General features: G+C 39.7%; 1 protein-coding gene across 7 annotated transcripts in view; it reads right to left on the reverse strand.

Moving 5' to 3' along the window:
- Nucleotides 1-326: 326 nt before the first annotated feature.
- LYST (lysosomal trafficking regulator) overlaps nt 327-13810 on the reverse strand; it is a 250417-nt gene continuing 236933 nt past the window's right edge. For all 7 annotated transcript variants that reach the window (XM_058696217.1, XM_058696216.1, XM_058696215.1 and 4 more), the window contains 5 exons: nt 10010-10149; nt 9206-9303; nt 4300-4456; nt 3425-3496; nt 327-2547 (listed from right to left, as the gene is read on the reverse strand). In XM_058696217.1, coding sequence (XP_058552200.1) covers nt 2409-2547; nt 3425-3496; nt 4300-4456; nt 9206-9303; nt 10010-10149 — 606 coding nt within the window. In that variant the 3' untranslated portion in view covers nt 327-2408. The remainder of the gene's footprint in view (nt 2548-3424; nt 3497-4299; nt 4457-9205; nt 9304-10009; nt 10150-13810) is intronic.

Genomic DNA, 13810 nt, shown 5'->3' on the forward strand with positions numbered 1-13810 from the left:
TTTTTGGGACAGAGAGAGACAGAGCATGAACGGGGGAGGGGCAGAGAGAGAGGGAGGCACAGAAGCGGAAACAGGCTCCAGGCTCTGAGCCATCAGCCCAGAGCCTGACGCGGGGCTCGAACTCACGGACCGCGAGATCGTGACCTGGCTGAAGTCGGACGCTTAACCGACTGCGCCACCCAGGCGCCCCGAAAGTTATTATTTCTTAGTGACATCAGTGTATAGGAGAGCTAAAGAGAGAACATAGATGGGTTACAAAAAAATAAAAGCCACCAATCTGAGATCTGGTTGTAATATTTAAATGGTATAAAGAATAGGTCTTTACATCTGTTTTTATGAAATTTATTCCCAGTTTGAAGTGGCAGTGTATACAAAGATGACAGAGCTTGTGATATTTTACAGAAATGTTTACTACAACATGCACATTATGAAGTGTTTCAAACATACACATATTAAGTTTCATGCTGAATAAATAATCCCCCCAAATTAATTTTTATTTTTACATAAAAATATAATATTGCACTCTTAACAAGACCAGTTATTTTGCATATTTTCTTTTTAAATAAATGATGAAATTCAGCCTCAAAAAAAAAAAAAAGAAGACCGAGTAGCAACCCTATTCTAATAGGGGACTAATTTAAAGTTCTTGGTAGAAAAAATGAAAGCCAGACAATAGCTGCAATTTTTTTTTTTTTTTTTTTTTTTTAAACAAAGCAAGATCACTTCAACGTGAATAGGAATAATTTCATCTCTGCACCTTCCGGACCTCAGAATGCAGACCTGGTCTGTGCAAACCGTGATCTAAATGCAGTCTGTGAGCGTGTCCGGTGAATAACAAGCATATGTGGCCGCTTGTCTCCTGCATCTATGGTGACAGCAGAGACGTTTGAATTGTATTTTATACAGTTTTTAAGCAGAATGTTTTAGAAAGTCTGGAAGTTACAAAAGTAGTTCTGTAAACACCATATGAATTAGATTTCCATAACAAACACGCAAGTTATTCTTAGGCAGGAATACTATTTTTATCCCGTGGTGACATATTACTGAGCCTATTGTACAGTGTTTTCAAAGCCAATAAAGGAGCACCCCAAGTAAAAATAGAGCCGTAATATCTGGAGAGCTAGACCATCCCGAGATTTGTAGGAATTCTGGTTTATGGTGTGCCAGTTTTCTGAGGTGTATACCTAGATGTTTCTACTGCTTCTAGAATTCTCAGGTAGCATTGGTTAGGAGAAACAGTGGAAACCGTTTCCTGTAAGAATTACTCTGCGTCCTGTTGGAAACAAAGTAAGCAGGCTCCTTTTCTTTTGAAATTGTTTTGTGGAAGAAAACACTCCCTGCACATTAAATGTCTTACCTAGAATATATTATTGATATCTGTGCCATCTTTTTGCATAGTGGAGGCTTTCTATTGCAAATTGTTAGGTATTCAGCGCTCGGTAAATGGCAGATATTAAGATAATTATCATTGTGTTTAAATCTTAGTGACTCACCAGTATCTAGTGTTCTGGATTTTAAGGAGTTTTACGAAGAAACAGAATGTGTCTGAAATCAAAGATACCTGTGTTCTTGTTTGTGGCCATCAAAAAATTCTGGTTCTACTTTGAGCTAAGAAGGCAACTGGAAAAAAACTGCTTAACATTGAGATTCATTAGTGGTTTGTTTTAGTATTCACATGTTCCACAGAGTGTTCGGTGCCCAGACACCGACCGAGTGATTTACTTCTCAGATAAAGCACTTATCAAGTTCACGATTCTTATCCCTTTCATTAATTTTCACTTTTTCTTTCTTTTCTTTTCTTTTCTTTTCTTTTCTTTTCTTTTTTCTTTCTTTCTTTCTTTCTTTCTTTCTTTCTTTCTTTCTTTCTTTCTTTCTTTCTTTCTTTCTTTTTCTTTCTTTCTTTTTCTTCCTTCCTTCCTTCCTTCCTTCCTTCCTTCCTTCCTTCCTTCCTTCCTTCCTTCCTTTTCTCAGGGGGAGGGTGGATTATCTTGGCATAAAACTTTTTAAATATAATTTTTAGAGTATTTTATATAAACAATTAGGCTAACCAGTTGACATTCTACTGGCCCTTTTGGAATAACAGAAAAAGCAGAGACCCTAATCCTTTCTTTAGATTATGCTTATGGGTAAAAACTTTAAAGATACGATTTTAATTTATCGTGTAAGACTTGAATCTTGTTGCTTGGGACATACTGACACAGCCCTCTGGATTATCACTAAATTAGAACAAAACTGTTCTCTTAGGACCTTGTGAGGCTGCAGAATATTGTGCAGGTGAAGAGGGCTGATCGTTATTTGGATGATTTGTTTGGTCATCCGTTTCTTCAAGTTCAACCTCCCAAAACCGGGAAGGTCTACAAATCGAGTTTGGAGCTAAAGTGCTTTGGAGGAGCGAGGTTCTCTCTCATTCATCCAGCTGCGTAGCTGCTGAGGAAGGAATAGAACATGGGCTGTTTGAGGCGCTGCTGGTCCTTCCGGCACCAGGCGATCACGGTCCCGTCACTGTTCGCGGTGTACAGATGGTGGCCGTCACAGGAAAACGTGAGGCTGTCAGAAAGAAATCCCGTCTGTACGTTATGTCTTAAAATTGCATTTGCAGACTGGTGATCACACAGGAATCAGTGTAAAGAAGCTAAGATATCTTTACCGGAGCAGAGAGCCCAACGAAATACCTGCTTACAACCCACCGGTTTCCAGTGTAATCCTAATACAGTTTAATTGCCCTGCTGACAACTTTGTGAAGCTCATCCTGACGAGGTGATACGGAAGAAAATCAGGATCAAGCAGGGCAGTGCATTCTGTTCCTTCTCTGCATATTTTCTCTTACCGCCTTGTTTATGCTTTATTACTTAAACAACAAATACTTGAGTATAGGAAAGTTTACAAAAGATAACAGTGCCACATGTTCTCTTTATAGAAACAAGTGGTGATTATTTTAGGGAGATATTTTATTTCCCTGAAAAAGGAAAAGGCAAATGTAGTGCACTGAAAATAAACTAATGTAATAACGTAGAATTTGAATGACTGATTTCCAGTTGATTTTTTAAGGTCAAGTGTGTTAGTACAACAAAGGGTAACTGGTTGTTTATCAGTATTACCAAGTACCTTCCTGCCGCTATCAGTCATCCTTACGGTATTTTCAATAAGAAAGGGAAAGGATATCGTTTCTACAATTCAAAAGCTTCCCTGGGCACTCTCCCAGCATGTCTTCTGTTAGACTGGAGCTCCCAACTCAGATTTGAAGCCCTACGAAGATGTGGACTGTGTCTCCTCTTGCAAAAGGTCTTGGTCAGCTTGGTGTTTGATAAATGGTCAGCTGTTTATGACTGTCATCACATATTTCACATCAGTGTGCTTTAACAACTCTCTAACAAAAATACAGTCACAAAGTATATCATGAAGAATGGTGGGGGGGGGCGGTTACCTTACAATCGGCTTATTTGATTTAGGAAATGTGATTTCTCGCACAGGCTTTAGGTCCCATGTACTCCATAACCTAGAGAGGGAAGAAGTCATCATCTAATTATGCAAACTAAAATTTCCTTCACTAAAAAGTCCTAAATTTTTGTTTATTTGTTAAAAATCATCTGGAAGGAAACACAATAAACAATTAACTGTAGTTCCTTCTGGGAAGTTTGCAGGGGGTGTATGTGGGAGTAAGAAAACTTGGTAAATTTTCACAGACAATACACAATTTCAAAACTACATTACAGCTAAGTTTGTTATTTAAAAATAAAATAGGAATATGGGGCACCTGGGTGGCTCAGTCGGTTGAGTGTCTGACTCTTGGTTTTGGCTCAGGTCATAATCTCACGGTTTGTGAGTTCGAGCCCTGCGTTCGGCTCTATGCTGACAGCTCAGAGCCTGGAGCCTGCTTTGGATTCTGTGTCTCCCTCTCTCTCTGCCCCTCCCCCACTCATGCTCTGTCTCTCAAATATAAACAAACAGTAAAAAATATATATATAAATAAATAAAATAGGAATAAGCAAAGAACCTATATCTGAAGGTGATTTTAAATCTCTAAATATTAAATATTAACATGCCTAGATATGATCTCACAGTTTGTGGGTTCGAGCCCCGCATTGAGCTCTGTGCTGACAGCTCAGAGCCTGGAGCCTGCTTCGGATTCTGTGTCTTCCCTTCTCTCTGCCCCTCCCCTGCTCACACACTCTCTCTCTCTGTCTCTGTCTCTCTCTTAAAAATAAACATTAAAAATTAAAAAAAACCAAAAACCTAATTTTTGAAACTGATGTGTCCTTATGAACAAGAGCAAACAAAGAGAACGAAAACTCCTCTTACCTTACAATTCCATTTTCTAATCCCCCGGCAATCACATTGATAGATACTCCCTCTGGCTGGTTAGAGAAAGCAACAGAACAAATGATCTCTCTGCAGTGGACATGTCCAACGAGGTCCCCATTCACTGTCCAGAGTCTGAGGTCACTGCCTCCACCAGCTAGAACACCAAAATTGTTCGGCAGGTCACCAGAGTGTGGGTGTATCCAGGACCCCGCGCCCTGGGTCCCAGAGGCCTGACTACCCCTACCCCTCCCACTCCCCCACCCCCACTGTGCACCAGGCTTGTTTGTTTCAGTGATAAAATTTACAGGGAAGTCATGACTGAAGTCTGTATAAATAAAATTACTACATTATAAGTCACACAGAGCTCTGTGTATTTACCTAGTGACAATGACCAGTGGGAAAATAAAAATATTAATTTATAATAGAGAGCAACAGGTAAGTTAATCATGTATCTGTGTGTAATTGTAATATTTTAGTATACGAACTGCCAAGTCTGAATTTGAAAGTACCTAGAGAGTTAAACAATCTCCAAAAACAAATGAAAATATTCTGTGGAACCATCTATAAGAAGTGACTTATGTGAATTTGAAGAGAAAAAAAAAGTTACAATAAAACTTAGCTGAGTCAAAAACTACTTCTTAAAGAAAAAAAAAGAAATCTAATTCTCACAACGAATCTTGTAAATCAATGACTTATTAAACTAATTCTCCCTGTTCAAAGACCATGAGTAACAAAACTTTCTGTAGTTTTCCAGAGGCGATCAGTGCTCTCCATCCTCTATAAAATGGGGCTGCAGGTTTGGGGCCTCGGGATGATGAGCCCAGCCTTCTTGGGAGAAGTATTCTCAAGCTGATCAAGACAGAGGTTAAGAGGCTTGATAAAGTTTGGATGCCATAGGGTTACTACACTTGATTTTATCTCTCCATTAGAACTAGCAAAAAAACTACAGAATTTAACTTTCTCCTTTATTAAGGCAATGACAAGATTTCATAGACTTCATATTTTATAGCAAAGAAACAAACTGTGCAAATACTTCTTTATGTAAAGATACGCTGAAGACCTTCAAATACCACAAACGCAACGCCTTCCGTGCCACGGCACCGTTCCCGACCGCCGAGCAGTGGACACAGCCCAACTCCCGTGCACAGATGAACGGACACACCGAACGTGGTAGGGGCACACACAGCAATATTGCTTGGCCATGAAAGTGATGAGGTTCTGATACATGTTACAACATGGATGAGCCTCAACATCAGGCTAAGTGAAATAAAGGACATAAACAAGACGAAGAAGGACAAATGGTGTATGATTCCACTTACATAAAGTATCTAGAATGGACAAATTCCTAGCGATAGAAAGGAGGGTGGTCACCAGAAGCTGTGGGGCAAGGAGGAACACTTATGGTTACAGAGTTTCTGTTGGGGGTGACGAAAAGGTTTTTGAAGTGGACAGTGGTGACAGCTGCTCTACACTGTGGATGTGACAATGCCACCAAATTATTTATTTTTAAATGGCTTAAAGAGCAGTTATCATGTTAAATATACTTATCACATATGTAGAGAAAAACGATGAACAAACGGCCGGGTTTTACTTAAGACTTCCCATTGATTAGGGGAGATTACAGATTCAGTATACGAAAGAAATACACTTGTAGACGATAAACTCATTTTTTCCTTGAGTAGACATTTATTTCACTCTTTGTTTTGAATTTAGTGTTTGATAAAAGATTTGAAGAATAAAACAACCAGACTTCTACTAGTCAGGTTAGAAGATTTATTGAAGGTACCGATGGAGGCGTTGATCGTTCCATGTAATCCATAGCTTCTGCACAGGTTAGTCCCTCAGGACAAAAAATCTAAATGTGGTCCTGGACTCTATGAAATATGGTCCAGAACTTAATAGGCAAAGAATTACCCTAGAGGATTACCCAGCACGTTGGGCTACCACAAAACCAAGTAACTGCTCATCTGCCGAAGACAGTACACAGCCAAACGGAGGCCTTTACTCACTACCGGATGCTCTCACATAGAATTGAATTCAGCACATCAACTAAGAGAAAGTTGGGCACTCCTGAAAAAAAAAATATTCCTCCTATACATCTTCCCTGAGATTAAAATCGATTGGAGAGTCACTGAATACCCTGAATTTCATAATATTGACTCTCTAACGCCATTGGCACCACATGACCAGGCTATGAACCCCAGTTAAAAGGCACGTATGTTGATCCAGTGGCAGAATGATTTTAAAAAATGCAGAAACCATCTGTTAGAACATTTACATAGTTTAATAAATTTCACTTCTCATCACTATAAAAACCACATCCCATAATAAGGACTGGGGAATTATGATCAAGGGTAAAGAGCTTGCATGTGGAACTTCAGCCCCGATACAGAAATTTTATATATGTGTAACGCGTACACACAGAAACGTACATACACACACATGTAACATCTATACACACACACATATATTTATTAAAATTTTGATTTTTAAAGTTACTTGGATGGTACTCACTAAAGGGTGAAGATCTTTGGTAGGCTACATCTGATGACTTTTTTCCCTTCTTGGAATTAAGAATAGAAGTCCAGTTTGGGTTACTACACATCAATTTGGCCTGTCTTTTAAAAATCATTATTTTTATCATGTTCTCTTTATACCAAATTCTTATTATGACTTCTCTTATATATGTACCAAGAGACTTAAAAAAAGTAGAGAAGGTCTTTTTGTTCAAAGTGGGGGAAAAAAAAAAGTTCTAGCCATTACTCTGTTGTGCTGTGTGCTACCTAGGGACACCTGAATAGCCTTCCAGTGAGTTAGTAATTGCAGCAAAAGTAATTTTGTTTCTTGTTCCCATATGACTAGCTGATATAATATCACAGATATAAATCACTACTGGCAGCCGGAAAGCAATTAACTTTACAAAATTCAGCTCCCTAAGGTCAGTCCTAACTTCCAAATGTTGCCAAAACAAGAAAGTAGAGAACTCTATATAAATAATCATTATATTATTCCCCCAGATTCCTTCTTGATAAGACATACTAAAAGCTGCTAATGTACAAATCAAGGAAGAACAATTATCGAAGTCATCAATCATCTGCCCACACTTGGATTATCAACGTCAACTGTTTAAAATCTTTCCCTTCAGTTATGATGATTAGCAAATAAAAATGTTTCCATGACATTATTTTATAACTGGATGCTAACACTGGCAAATGCTTTCATCTGGTACCTTTAAAGCATGACTGAAGATATTACTTTTCTTGAATACAAGAATTAACGAATGTTTTGTAAAATCAACAATAAAACTCCAAGAGGTATCTGTAGCATAATAAAAAAAATAAATATCTGGTCATCGTTCCAGGTTCCTGGCACAGAGCTCCAGAGACCCTTGTAGTTTCCCATCTTTTGTCTGCTAATGAGCTGACTCCTAGGGGGCAGGCCCTACACAGCTTCCGGATGGGGGCTGGTCGCCAGAAAAACCAAGGTGGGGGAGGGGTTAGGAGGTTAGAATTTACAGTACTTCTCCACCTCCAGGGTGGGGAGAGAGGCTGAAGGTTGGGCTCAATTACCTACTGATGGCCAATGATTTGATCAACGGTGCCTCCATAACAAAACCTCCGGGAAACCCCTCAACAGCAGGGTTAGGAGAGTTCCCCGTGTTGGGGAGCACATTCCTGTGCCAGCAGGGGGGGTGCACCCTGACTCCACAAGGACAGACCCTCTGGATCTCACCCTATATCCTTCATCTGGCTGTTCATTTCTATCCTTTATAATAAGCTACAGTAGTTAGGTATAGTGTTTTACTAAGTTCTGTAAGTTGTTTTAGATATTTATTGAACCTGGTGGGGGGGTCTTGGGAATTCCCAAATTTGCTAAAGAACTTCAAGTACTTTGTGTCAGAACTAAATTGCATTGTTGGGGCACCCAGGTGACGGCACAGGATTAGAGAGCTGTTTGGTGTCAGAAAAAAACAAACGGGCGCCTGGGTGGCTCAGTCGGTTAAGTGTCTGACTCTTGATTTTGCCTCAGGTTATGATCTCACAGTTCCTGGGATCGAGCCCTACATTGGGCTCTACACTGACAGTGCAGAGCCTGCTTGGGATTCTCTCCCTCTCTCTCTGCCCCTCCTCCTCTCACACACTCCCTTTCTCTCCAAATAAATAAAATAAAGAAAAGAGAAACAAACAATATAAAACATGCAAGCAAAGGATAGAGGATCACCCACTACAGATATGTCAAAGATCCTCTACACTGAGTGGGCAGAAAAAGACAGTTTGTCAAAGGATCCTTTCAATGTTAAGATCTGCAAACAGAAAATTTATGAATTTTCCAACTGTTCTTTCCTCAAGTTTTACAACATGTATACTTGAAAAAAACCAAAACTAAAAATAAGACCTCTGATTAGGAGATTTAACTTTGTCATGCAAATTTTAAGGCAAATTATGCCTCCCTTTGTTATTCTATAATATTGTTCTCAGGAACTGGAAGAAATATATTCAAAACTGATCACTGGCTGATGCTTTGCACTTAGGAGGAAGGTAGTGAAGTTATCAGTAGTTAAAAAGCAGAAGCCAAAAAAGGATAGGAAAACAAAAGCGAAGAAAATTCAGATTAATTTACGTAATAATAATTTGCTTAACACACGTGCTCAAATGCAATCTTACATATATCAGAAACAGAGTTAAACTATGATAATACTAACTTTTGCATAAATTGGTGCCTAAACTGATGAGCTCACTCTTGGACTCACTGTATTTTAATACACAAATATGCTATTACCAAAGTATTTGGATCTGGCAGGGACCTGAGAGATGTAATCCAACAGTTTCACCTACGATGGAAGGAACTAGCTGAATGCTGTTAGCACAAAGACCTCTGGGCTCTGGTTTCAGGGCTCACTCACCTGAGTCACATACAGTGGCAATGTCACCTGTGGTTTCACTGGCAGAGACGGCTGTGACAGGGCTTTTGTGTCCTGCCAGGCTTTGTACATAGCACAACCTGAAAGACAAAGATATAAATTTGCATATGATCATTAAATAAAATTATATTCTCTTACTTGTATAATTCCTTTCCTCAGTATAAGGACCTTTTACTCAGAAGGCATTCCTAACTTTGTTCTTAACTGATTGTTTGATTTCAATTAGATTATAAAGTAAAGGTTGTATTTCATGTTTAAAATTATTATAATGCAAAAGAGGTTAGAGTGGGAGACAGCCAAAGCATAAGAGACTCTTAAAAACTGAGAACAAACTGAGGGTTGATGGGGGGTGGGAGGGAGGGGAGGGTAGGTGATGGGCATTGAAGAGGGCATCTTTTGGGATGAGCACTGGGTATTGTATGGAAACCAATTTGACAATACATTTCATATATTAAAAAAAATTATTATAATGTAAAGATATTATTAATTTTTTTTTAAGTTTATTTATTTTTGAGAGACAGAGACAGAGAGCAAGTGGGGGAGGGGCAGACAGAGAGGGAGACAGAATCCAAAGTAGGCTCCAGGCTGCCAGCTGTCAGCACAGAGCCCGATGCAGGGCTCAAGCTCACAAACTGTGAGATCATGACCTGAGCCAAAGTTGGAGGCTTAACCGACTGAGCCACCCAGGCACTCTGGTAAAGACATTATTATAGTGCATCTGTTTCACACAGTAAGAACTGAAACATTAAAAACAGCTGCGTTGGAGTTACAGCCCTCCTTCTGTACCTGTTTAAATCCCATATGATGCAGGTGCCATCTCTGCTCACACTTATCATTATACTGTAGGGTTTGCAAACAAATAAGCTGGTTATCTCTTCTGTGTGCCCATAGAGATGTATCTGGGACTCCATTTCTATCTCTGAAGGCTGAAATTTAAGAAATTCAGTAAAGTATAAGATAAAAACCATGACAAAAGTTTTCCTAGTACTGTATCTCAAAAATAAAAAACTGAAGTGACTCAAACATTCAAGCATATCATTTTTCTTTTTTTTAATGTTTATTAATTTTGAGAGAGAGAGAGAGAGAGAAAATGCACAGGGAAGGGGTAGAGAGAGAGAGAGAGAGAGAGAGAGAGAGAAAATGCACAGGGAAGGGGTAGAGAGAGAGAGAGAGAGACAAAGAGACAGAGAGAGAATCCCAAGTAGGCTCCATGCTGCCAGTGCAGAGCCTGACACAGGGCTCGATTCCTTGAACTGTGAGATCATGACCTGAGCTCAAATCAAGAGCCAGATGCTTAACCGACTGAGCCACCCAGGCGCCCCTCAAGCATATCATTTTTCAATCCATTTCAGTTCAACTTTGTCCTAAAGAGTAAAACTGATTAAACATTATCAAAGTTTTAATTGCCCATAATTTCATGAATACGCTTTTCATTTTTTGTCTTCTTGTCTGGTCTTTCTCCAAATACTCATGTATTTTTGTAGGTACGATTATTGCCGTACAAATCATTTTCAAGTTTGTAGTTTAAATTCTCCTGTAAGCATTTTGCATTTTTGATTGTCTTCAAAATGACTTTTAATGGTGTTATAATATTTTATACAGTTAGAATGTCTTAATTTACTTGAGCATTTGTAGTTTTTGACCGTGTACTTTCCAAAGGCATTGTACCAATTCACGAGGTCACCAGCGGTGATGTGCTCCCATACCATTACTTGTCCGTAGTTACAGATTGGTCTTCTACTTGAAAGACTGCAAACTGATGTTCCAAGGTCTGTGTTGGCTCACAGATGCCAGATGTCTCTGCTAGGTTTGACTCTTGCTTTCATTAGACTAAGCTGTTTATCGTCATAAATTATTTCAATATTTTACTTCAAAGGATATAGAAAAGTAGAAAGATAAGTATAAGAGAAAGCTATTTAACTGGCCACTCAGGTAAACTAATCTTAATATTTTATCCGATCAGTTTATTTTTTAAACAGGGAAAAAAATGAAACATTACATAGTTTGTATACTGTTCTGTCTTATTTCCTCTCTCATCAGAAGTTACCACCATCCTGAATTTTGTGTTTATGTTTCCCACGTTTCCCATATGTTCTACCATATGTTACCATAACCATAAACAACATGGTGTTTGGTTTTCGTGTTGATAAACTTTAAGTATGTGTTATTATTCTTTAGGTATCTTTTGCATCTTGCCTTTTTGTTCACCATTGTTTTTGAAACATATCTGTGTTGATATATTAGCTGTTGCTCATCTATTGTAAGTGCTATGCAGTCCAGTGTTTTATGCACATAAAATACATATTTTACTCTTAAAGAATCAAGTGCCCAGGCAATACTAGGCCCACATTCTTTCTTGGAATGACCCACTTCAGCTGTGTGGCAGGGGCTTCTGCTCAGCTGGGACACGTGACCTTCAACCGAACACAATCACAGACAGTCACAGAGACGAGATGTGATTTCCACAAGGGCCAAAGTCCTGGGTCTGAGCTCCCCCGTCTCTCTCTAACTGGGACCCTTCCCACAGGGCCAGGAGTCTGCAGGGCCAAAGGGATGTACCCAGAGCCCTTCTAGACCATGCTTCAGGCTAGTTGGGCCCGAGGGATGCCCCTTCTTGTTCTGCCTGGGCTCTGCAGCACGAGTCTGTGACTCACTGCTCATTCCAGGTCTCTGAACATTTCCCAACCTTTGTAACAATCAAGGTTGCTTTGAACTGCATTTCTCTTATTATAACCAACTTTAACTTTTTCACGTATTCATGTTCTTACTTGTAAATTTGTGTTCCTGGTTTTATGTATCTGTGACTACATTTTAAAAAATCATTTGGAGGAGTTCCTCTACCTGTGGAAGAGAACGAACGACCTGGACCATCCTACCCATCTACAGACACCTTAGCCAAAGTCAAGTCTTGAGATCTGGACACCCCAGGGAATTGTGACCCAGGCTGTAATGCCACATGAAAGGTGGTCCCATGGGACTCATCCTCACTCTTAGGGGGCAGCCCTTCAGGGACCAGCCTTTGGAGAAGGGCCTCTGTGGGACTCCCCAGCTTGCTCAGTCCCTGGGTATTGTTATTGATTCCTCTCACAAAAGCGTCCAATGACAGGGTCAATACTCCAGAATTGACAATGCCCTCAAGGCCAGAGCTCCCCCCTGCTTATTTACATCTCTGGCTTGGGAGTTTTATGATAGTGTGTTAGCTCTTGGATGCTTTCATTGCACACACGTGTGTGTGTGTGTGTGTGTGTGTGTGTGTGTTTGTGTGTGTTTACCCCATGATCATGAATAATATTTATGGGGTAAACACAGCATAGGACCCCTATAGTGGTTGTTGATAATTTTACAGATTTTGCACTTTAAAATGACTGTAAGAGTTAGTGTTACTAGATGATTCCCTGACAGGTCAGAAAATAATTTCCATGAGCAGAACAGGAATCATGGCCTACTTCATTTAAAAATTTCTCTTGAATGGCATAATACTATCTCGGATAAACCTCATATTTATTCTCCTGCCACCACTGATTTAGAGAACAGAAATACAGGTGTTCACTTACATGATGATCATGTGGCCATACTAGTTAATTAGTGAAAAAACGGACTCAAGAGCAATTATTTTAAAATCAGTTATCACTTTTAGCAGACATTCTTCTCTAATCTATAAACAGCTTATAGATAATTCCTTCTAACAAGTCAACTCATGCACCCTTACGTGGAATACATTTTAGAAGACTATCTTGGGAGAATCAACAGAAACTTAAAGGCTTATGTGGTACGGTTAGATATGCTTCACTAGGTAAGGAATGTATTTCATAAGACCCTCTTGAAAATATTTCCTAACAACTATTTTGGTCACACCCTGCATGGCCCTCGGGGAGCCTGTCTTTTGTCGGTGTTAAAGCTACCTCCCATGAGAACATAAATACTTGTAGAACCCCAGCATTCAGTGGGTTGGGAGAACAGAAACTGGAGACACAAGGCATCTCCTGCTAACCACACAGGCACCTGGTCACGATGCAGCTTTCGGGGGTGCCAAAATGGTGAGGGGGTCCCCGAGGAAAAGCAGCAACAACATCGACAAAAACCCATGTTACCTCCCCTCAAAAAAAACAGTGCTAAAACCACATAGCTAACATGCATTTTTGGACATGGTTTAAATAGTAACTGTTAATCTCATGACTTGATTACTTAATACTAGTATCCTTGGGAGAAAAAGAAAACCCTTATAAATAAAGCTGAAAAATCTACTTCCAGGTAAATATATAACTGTGGAAGCGTAAGCAACATAAGATTTCCCAAGCTTCTAGTAACTTCAAAAGCAAAAGAAGCACGTCTTTCTGTATTCACACTGTGACAGCGAGGCCTCCCATCTGCTACATTCAAAGCTATGCTGTGCACAATTACTCCTGTACTGACAATTTCATCTTTTTTTAATCTGCACTACACGCTGTGTTAGTATACAATTAAGATTTTAAAGGATAGTGGGGCGCCTGGGTGGCTCAGTCGGTTAAGCGTCCAACTTCAACTCAGGTCACGATCTCGAGGTTTGTGGGTTCGAGCCCCAAGTCGGGCTCTGTGCCGGCAGCTCAG

This window comes from Neofelis nebulosa, chromosome 13 (genome assembly GCF_028018385.1).
Source record: "Neofelis nebulosa isolate mNeoNeb1 chromosome 13, mNeoNeb1.pri, whole genome shotgun sequence".
NCBI classification, from domain to species: domain Eukaryota; kingdom Metazoa; phylum Chordata; class Mammalia; order Carnivora; family Felidae; genus Neofelis; species Neofelis nebulosa.